The 8,863-nt window shown below is 49.1% G+C and overlaps 1 protein-coding gene across 1 annotated transcript in view; it reads right to left on the bottom strand.

The window, feature by feature from the left end:
* Positions 1–8,863, bottom strand: part of TTC12 (tetratricopeptide repeat domain 12) — a 16,335-nt gene that overhangs the window by 1,339 nt on the left and 6,133 nt on the right. Inside the window, exons 10-20 of the mRNA XM_031062410.1 lie at positions 8,476–8,542; positions 7,871–7,959; positions 7,158–7,323; positions 5,798–5,890; positions 5,566–5,629; positions 4,920–5,069; positions 4,014–4,112; positions 3,129–3,197; positions 2,313–2,414; positions 2,005–2,104; positions 604–829 (exon numbers count right to left, since the gene is read on the bottom strand). Of these exons, the coding sequence (XP_030918270.1) occupies positions 604–829; positions 2,005–2,104; positions 2,313–2,414; positions 3,129–3,197; positions 4,014–4,112; positions 4,920–5,069; positions 5,566–5,629; positions 5,798–5,890; positions 7,158–7,323; positions 7,871–7,959; positions 8,476–8,542 (1,225 nt within the window). The remainder of the gene's footprint in view (positions 1–603; positions 830–2,004; positions 2,105–2,312; positions 2,415–3,128; positions 3,198–4,013; positions 4,113–4,919; positions 5,070–5,565; positions 5,630–5,797; positions 5,891–7,157; positions 7,324–7,870; positions 7,960–8,475; positions 8,543–8,863) is intronic.

Raw genomic sequence — 8,863 nt, 5'->3', positions numbered from 1 at the left:
ATAATTTATTCAACATAAAACAGAGTTTCTAAATAATAATAATAATAATAATAATAATAATAATAACAAAAACACTGAATTAATGCAGATACTCTTAATAGAGTTTCTAGGTTATTATTGCCCTCAGAAAGGCACATAAATAACATCCTTCAAATCGGTTAATTTCAGATTAACAAAACTAAGAAAAGAAAGAGTTTCCCTTCTATCTCTGCTCTTTCAGACAAATCTCAGGGCTGATATTTTCTCCACTCTAATTTGGGATCTGCAGACTTCTAACAGGTCTGTAGATCCCAAATGAGCAGCATTTCTTCCAGCACAGGTCAGTGAGTACCTTGGGAGATGCGGGGACAGAATTGGCACCCCAGGAGCCCCAAAGGATTTGGGGACAGATCACAAGGGGGAGTTCTGGCTGGAGGAAGGAATTAGAATGGAGTATTTCTAAAAAACAACAACTCTAGATTTGGCTTACCCTGGTTGCTTTCTCAGGGATAACAGCATAGGGAAATAAAAAATATAACGGAAAGAACAGAATAACTACAACAGAATAACAGAAAAGGGAAATAACAGAAAAGGGAAATGAAAAAAGGAGGTTTAGGGCCTTACCTTGGCTCAGCCACACAGAGCCTGCCCAGGGCAATGGCCGAGTTCTGCTGCACTGAGGTCCTGGCAGCGTCACCCCCAGCGAGCCTGAGCAGCAGCTGCACCACCCCAGAGCCCAGCAGGGACGAGGCAGCCCCGGGCAGCAGCAGGCACTGGCTGAGGCAGAAAGCTGCATTGCCCACAGTCAGCTCATCCCCGGAGTGCAGCAGCCCCAGCAGCACCTGGAACCCTGCAGGAGAGGGAAATCTCGGTTAGACACAGGCAGAACTGCACCTGGAACCCTGCAGGAGGGAAACCTTGGTTAGACACAGGCAGAACTGCTCCTGGAACCCTGCAGGAGAGGGAAATCTCGGTTAGACACAGCCAGAACTGCACCTGGAACCCTGCAGGAGGGGAAATCTTGGTTAGACACAGCCAGAACTGCTCCTGGAACCCTTCAGGAGGGGGAACCTCAGTTAGACACAGCCAGAGCTGCTCCTGGAACCCTGCAGGAGGGGAAATCTTGGTTAGACACAGGCAGAGCTGTTCCTGGAACCCTGCAGGAGGGGAAATCTTGGTTAGACACAGCCAGAACTGCTCCAGCTGTGACTCTGGTGCTGTTTACCTGGAAAAGCTGGGGAACAAGGGGATTTTGTGGCAATTTCAGCTGTCTCAGCTCCACTCACTCCACTCACAGAGAGCTCACCTGGAACCCTGCAGGAGGGGGAAACTCTGTCAGACACAGCCAGAGCTCTCCAGCTGTTCCCTGCTGGCTGCACCAGTGACTCTGGTGCTGTTTGCCTGGAAAAGCTGGGGAAGGAGGGGATTTCATGGCAGTTTCAGCAACCAGGAGCTGCCTCAGCTCCTCTTGGGCAGAGATCTCTCTCACAGAGAGCTGAAGGTGCCACATCACAGAATCACAGAGTCAGAGTCACAGAGTCACAGAGTCACAGAGTCACACAATCACACAATCACAGAATAATGAGGTTGGAAGAGACCTCTAAGATCATCAAGTCCAACCCATGCCCTGACACCTCAACCAGACTGTAGCACCAAGTGCCATGGCCAGGCTTTGTTAAACACATCCAGAAATGGTGATTCCACCTCCTCCCTGGAAGAGCATCCCAGTGCTTTATTATTAACTGCCTTAAAGCTGAGATGCTGTTGTGGAGAGAACGCCTGGGAAAAGGAACATAAAAAAAGCTTCCTGTGCATCCAGAGCTACGAAAGCTCACCTGGGAGCTCACCTGGGTTCTGACACCTGAGAGCAGCAGCAACATCTCAGGCCAGAATCCTGAGATTCAGGATCACTGAACATGGGCTGGATAAATCCAGCCCAGAGAGGGAGAGACAGCCCCGAGCCTGGGGTTATTTTAATAGGATAACCAGGGGTTATATTAATAGGAAATCACAAGTTTCACTTACTTTTATCCCCCTTCAGCAGCTCTTCCTGAGCTCTCCTGCTGCTCTTGGTGCAGATGGAAAGGGTCTTTATGGCATAGCTGGATGTGAGCTGCCCCCCAGCCTGAGGGGGCAAACACAGTGAAGAAATTAAAGAAGAATTAGAATTAAGAATTTAAATAAAAATTTAAAAGGCTTAAAATGAAGCCTGGGAGCACTGTTACAATGGACAAGGATGCAGACACAGCCTCCAGGGAAAGGAGGATAAAGCCAGGGGGAGGCAGATTTGCTCAGGGGACAATGCAGGCAGAAATAAAGGAAGTTGGATTTACTTTCAAGAATTTGAGCATTTTCTTCACCACTCCTGCTGTCACCACCTCCTGCACTGCTGAGGGAGATGCTGGCAGGACACGGCTCAGCACTCCAGTGGCTCTCTAAACCAGGGGGAAAGAGAAGCAAAACAAAACTTTTATTGGCCCAGGCAGCTTAAGTGGTTTGTTCTTGCATGGTAAAACTGAAATAATTGAAGTGCTGAAAGGAGAAATTCACAGGAATTAAGGAAATCCCAGAATTGCAGGATCTAACAAAGAACATCTTTAGGATGTGGCTTTTTCGGAAACTGAGCACAGCAGAGCTTCAGCACAGGGAGAGAGGAACCCAAACTGGGACCCTGGGTGTTCATTCAATAAAAAATAAAAATACAAACTCCTGGTAGAGAGCAGAGGCACTGAGAGAGGTGAAGCAGCTCAGAACAGCTCCTGGGAGCTCAGGAAGGGACTCAGAGCCCCCATCTGCCCCTGCCTGCAGGAGCTGCTCTCCCTGGAGTCCCCCCCCATTCCAGCTGCAATTCCCACACAAGAACTGCAAAGGGAACAGCTGAACACCCAAACTGCTCTGGCTGCTTTGCTTCTCCACTGGTTTTTAAAGGTTCCACACTGAAGTGGTTTTTAAGAGCTTCCATTAAGCAGATTTCAAGGGAGCCTTGAAAACCTCTTGCATCAAACCACATAAAAGTGAATATAAAAGTGGTTTGTTATTTCTTTATTGCTATTGGGAACGTTTGAGGCTTCAAAACCTCCTGCACAGGGCAGAAGTTGGCTCTGAAGAGCTCAGGAGAGCCCCAAACCCAGCTTTTGTGGGTGACTTACTGTGACAATCCTTCCGTCCTGGTGGCTGAGCAGAGCCAGGCACCTGCCACTGATGGGCACAGCAAAGTCCTGGGAAACACAGGGGAAAATCAGGGGGAAAATGGGGAAAACTCAGGGGGAAAATGGGGAAAACTCAGGGGAAATTTGGGGGAAAATGGGGGAAACTCAGGGGAAAAGCACAGGGAAAAGTCAGGGGAAATAACACAGGGAATGCTCAGGGAAAAATACACAGGGAAAACTCAGGGAAAACACAGAGGAAACACATGGGAACCTCAGGGGAAACTCAAGGGGAAACTGAGGAAAAAGCCAGGGGAAACACAGGGAAAACACAGGAGAAACAACACAGGGAATACTCAGGTAAAAGTCAGGAGAAACACAGAGGAAACTCATTCAGGGAAAAGTCAGGGAAAACAACACAGGGGAAACAACACAGGGGAAACAACAAATGGGAAACTGAGGAAAAACTCAAGGAAATCTCAGGGAAACTGAGCTGGGGCTGGGCTGGGAGGCCTGGAGCAGAAATGAGCCCAAGGCCAAAGGAATCCCCTGGAGATCAGGGGAGAGCAGGAGACGCCAGCTCTGCAGCACCCTGGGGAATTCCTGATGGGATCCTGAGCTTTGGATAATTGGGAATGTGGAACCAGGACCTCAGAACACGGCACAGCTGGAGAGGGATGCCAAAGAAAACATTTATACCACCATGGAAAGATAATTTGTGCACTTTACACTGGTTTTTCCTCATGGCTGTTTATATATTGGAAATGGTGGCAGAAGAGAAAATCCTGTAGCTTTTTTCACTTCTCAGCCTACCTAAATTATCACCCACCCTTAAAAGAACCTGCAACACTGTAATATTTTTTTTTTAAATTCCCAGATGTTGCTTACCTGGATGGTGCCATTGGACTCAAGCAGCAGGTTCATCATCAGCCCCAGCAGGGCAAACACACACTGCTGGTACCCAGCGCTGGCATCGGGGCACCCATCCTGGGACAGAGCAGCAAAATCAGCTCCCAGGGCAGCACAGGCCCTTCCTGGGCAGCTCCAGGGGAGGAAAAGTTCAGGGAGGAGCAGAGCTGAGGGCACCCAGTGACACCAACCCACGTGTGGGACCCAAAGCTGCACCCCCAAACCTGGGATGTCACAAAGATCCTTGCCACCCCCTGAACCTTCAGGGCTTGGGGACTGTGCTCACAGCACAGCCTCACCTGCACGGTGTCACAGTCCTGGAATTTGAAACTCTCTCTGCTGAAGAATTTTAAACGAGAACTTCAAACTGTCCGTGCTGAAGCATTTTAAATGAGATTTTTAAAGTCTCTCTGCTGAAGAATTTGAAACTCTCTGTGCTGAAGAATTTTAAACAATAATGTTAAACTTCATGTGCTGAAGAACTTTAAACAAGAATTGTAAACTTTCTGTCCTGAAGAATTTGAAACTTTCTGTGCTGAAGAATTTGAAACTTTCTGTGCTGAAGAATTTTTAACTTTGTGTGCAGAAGAATTTTAAAGAAGAATTTTAAACTTTGTGTGCAGAATTTTAAACTTTCAGTGCTGAAGAATTTAAAACTGGAATTTTAAACTGTCTGTGCTGAAGAGCACAGACCCACAAGGAAAAATCCTTTATTTGACCTGTAGAAGAAGCTCCCAGCAGGAAGGAGCCACTGTGAAGGGCCACAGCTGAGGGGGACAGCTCTGAGACCCCCCCCAAAATGCCATTCAGAGGGAAGGGCTCAGGGCTGGGAGGGGAGCAGACAGACGGACACACAGACAGGGGAGGGCTGGGGATTTCCCTCACCAGCAGCTCCAGGCAGGCCTGCCAGCACTCCCTGCTCTGAGCCAGCTGTGCCCTCAGCCCAACATCTGCACAGAGCCTGCCCAGCACGGCCAGGGCACGGGCCAGGGCTGCCCAGGGCACCTGCCTGGCACACACCTGCCTGGCACACACCTGGAAACACAGCAATTCAGGAATCACAGCAATTACAGCAAAATCAACAACAAATCCATCAACAAACCAGCAAGCAGCACATCTGGGTGTGTCACCCCTCTGGTCATGGGCAGTGGCACTCCAGGAGCTCTCTGCTCAAGCCCAGCTGCCCAGGGTTTGCAGATTTCCCTCATTTTCACTTTATCTTCAAGGCAGAATCAGCCCCAACCACCAGCAAACAGCACATCTGGGTGTGTGTCACCCCTGTGGCACTCCAGGAGCTCTCTGCTCAACCCCAGCTGCCCAAAGTTTGCAGGTTTCCCTCATTTTCACTTTATTTTCAAGGCAGAATCAGCCCCAACCAGCACATCTGGGTGTGTGTGCCACCCCCTGGCACTCCAGGAGCTCTCTGGCAAACCCCAGCTGCCCAAGGTGTCACAGTCATATTTTCTGGAAAAATCCCTTTGCCCAGGATACACAAAAATAAACTGGAAATACAAAATCAGATCTTCCCTACCAGCAGCTGGGTGAATAAAGGGGAAACAGCCGTGGAAAACGTGGCCCGACACTGGGCTTGGAACCTGTTGGGGGATAAAAAACCCAAAGTTTTAGTAAAAAAACACAGCTAAAAGCAAGAGAAGAGCAATGGAAAGCTCACAGCAGAGGTGGCCAACAGCCTGTCCCTGGCTCATTTCACACAGCTCACAGCACAGCTTCAGAGAAATGAATGAGGAATTGAAATAAATTACCTTTCCTCCCCACTTAAGTCAGACAGGATGTTCATGGCACTCTCAGCCCTTGCATCAGCGCACTTGACAAATGCCATCAAAATCTGCAGCCATCTGGTGTTAAAATAATATAAAAAACAACCAAAAATTGGTGTCAGCCTTGGTTTAATCATTAAAGATCAAAATTCTATTTTTTTTTTGGTCGTTGGTATTTCAAGCCACAGTTAAATCTGCCTTCTTTAAGCACCTCTGAGATGTGACTCATTCCTTTCACCTTTCCTCCCCAGGAAAATGAACAATGAGCACCCATTATTAGCCCAAAGCAGTAAATGGACATTTCTCAGAGGGAAAAAGCAGCAGGATAAGGGACAAAGGCAATGGGGTTTCCTCCCCACTCAGTGAGCCATGGCAACACTAAATAACCCCAAATCCCAATTTTTGAATGAGGACAGACTCTCAGCTGCAGTCCAGGAGATTTTAGAGGCACAGGGTGAGCTCTGCCTGAGTGCCACATGGGTTTGGAGGAGGGGACTCCAAATTACAGGAATTCATTTAAAATCCTTTATTTCAGACATCAGAAAATCCAATTCCCACTTCTGCCAGGCCAGGCCTGTCCCCATGGGGCAGAAGCCTCAGTGCCACTGTGACCCCTCAGGAATCCACAGAATGACCGGGTTGGGAGAGACCTCAAAGATCATCAAATCCAGCCCAGCCCCAACAAAACCTCAACTACACCCTGGCACCCAGTGCCACATCCAGGCTTTGTTAAACACATCAGGGATGGTGACTCCACCATTCCCATTCCCTGGGAATTCCCAAAATTCCCAAAATTCCCAGAATCACAGAATGACCAGGTTGGAAGAGACCTTCAAGAGCATTGAGCCCAACCCAGCCCCAACAAAAGCTCAGCTAAACCCTGGCACCCAGTGCCACATCCAGGCTTAAACACATCAGGGATGGGGACTGCAGCACCTCCCCGGTCCCTGGGAATTCCCAGAATTCTGAGAACTCACAGAATGACCAGGTTGGAAGAGACCTTCAAGATCATCGAGTCCAACCCATCCCCAACACCTCAGCTAAACCCTGGCACCCAGTGCCACATCCAGGCTTTGTTAAACACATCAGGGATGGGGACTCCACCACCTCCCCGGGCAGAACATTCCAGAACTTTATCACCCTTTCTGTAAAAAACTTTTCCCTGATATCCAACCCGTATTTCCCCTGGCACAGCTCGAGGCTGTGTGCTCTGGCTCTGTCAGTCCCTGCAGACAGAGCCCAGCCTTTGAGGAGCTGTGCAGAGCGATGAGGCCACCCCGAGTCCCCTGTCCCCTGAGCTGGGGCAGCTCTGAGCCCTGCCAGGACCTTTTCCTGCTGCCCTCACCTGCTCAGGTCCTGCCTGCCCAGCAGCCTCCGGCCCCCCTCGTGCTCAGAGTAGAGGGAGATCAGGGCCAGGGTCTCCCTCTGGATCTGGGCTGTGCCACAGGAGAGCAGCTCGGGCAGCTGGGCACCCACCTCGGCCTGGGCCAGCAGCACACGCTGATTTTCCTCTGGAAAGGGACAGAAAATCTCTTCAATGTCACTCATTGGCCTCCTCATTTCATTTATTTATTTATTTTAGTATGAATATTTTATTTAAACAGCTGAACCCCACAAGTCAACACAATATTCTGCATTTCCACTTTACCACCCATCTCTCACCCAGCTGGGTATTCCCTAAAAGCAGAGGCAGGTACCTGCCCAAGCACTGTGGATTGATAATTCTAAACAAATTCAGCCCTCTCTTCTGTAAAACTCCACTTTTTGCAGGTGTAACTGCTTAAAGCAGAGAAAATTGTGCAAGTGGTATTATCTTAGGAGCAGCAAAAATCACAGGGAATTTGCTTCCCACCCCTTGGGTGGATTGGAAATGCTCAGAGAGTGGAAATTCCATCCTGCACCCAACACCTCCTCTGACCTGCAAAATTTGGGTTCCAACCACACCTGGATGGATGCAGGTGCTCTGGGAGAGGGGTGGCCATGCCCAGCCCCAGCCCAGAAATGCCAAATGAATCTCTCATTAATTAACAGGGATCAGGGGGGATCCCCGGGCTTTACCATTGCCAGCACAGGCAGCTTGCCACAGGAGGAGAAGGGAAACACAGAGCTCCACCTCAGCAGGGCTTTTGCTCTCTGCACAGAAGGCCCTGGATGAGAAAAATCAGCTTGTGAACAGAGCAAAGGGTGGCTCGAACCATGGGAAATATCCAGGGAATGGGAGTTTGGATGTGCTGCACCCCTCAGGTCTGTCTGCAACCACCACCCAAAAATATGGATGAACTAAAAAACCTAAAATATGGAACCTAAAAAGTGCCAGGAGCACCCAAATATTCCCTGGTGCCCAACCCCAGCTCCAGGGGCTGCAGCCAGAGCCTTCAGCTGTTCTTTCCCGCTCAGACTTTCCCTGCAAAGCTGCTCTCAGCACCAGGGATAGGATAACTGCCCAGCCAGAGCAGACACAAACAGCAACCCAGGGGCTCTCCTCCTGCATCTGAGGGAGCACTGTCTGTGCCCCAGGCAGGTACAAGTGCCTCCATTCACACACCGAAATCTGGCATTTCATCCTCCTCTGATCAGTCCATCTGCATTTCAAGGGCTGATTCTGTTTCCTGAAAACAATATTGCATTTCCCCAGGCTGGAGTGGCCCTGTGAGAGCTCTCACCCTCTGACAGCCTCGTTGCTCAGGATACTGAAGCCATTGTTTGTCCTGAAGAACGTCTGCCCAGTGCCTGCAAGAGCACAGACAAACTCAGCTGGGCCACAGCCAGGCAGGCTCCTGCTCTTCCTGAGCAGTGCTAAAAGAAAAGGTCACTGCAGCAGCAGCAGCAGCTCTGGGGAAAAACATCCTGGGCAATGGGGGAAAATTCAGGAGGGAATGAAGTAGGAGTGGTTCTGAAGCTGGAAATTGCTCTGGTTCATGCCTGGTGCTGTTGGGTTCAAGTGAAAGAATTATTATATTATATTAATTCTATATATTCTATTCTAGTCTAGTCTAGTCTATTCTATTAATTATATTATATTATATTATATTATATTATGTTATATTATAT

Source organism: Geospiza fortis, unplaced genomic scaffold (assembly GCF_000277835.1).
Source record: "Geospiza fortis unplaced genomic scaffold, GeoFor_1.0 scaffold183, whole genome shotgun sequence".
Taxonomy (NCBI): Eukaryota; Metazoa; Chordata; class Aves; order Passeriformes; family Thraupidae; genus Geospiza; species Geospiza fortis.
The sequence above is the reverse complement of the archived record's forward strand: the minus strand, read 5'-3'. Positions and strand labels throughout refer to the sequence as shown.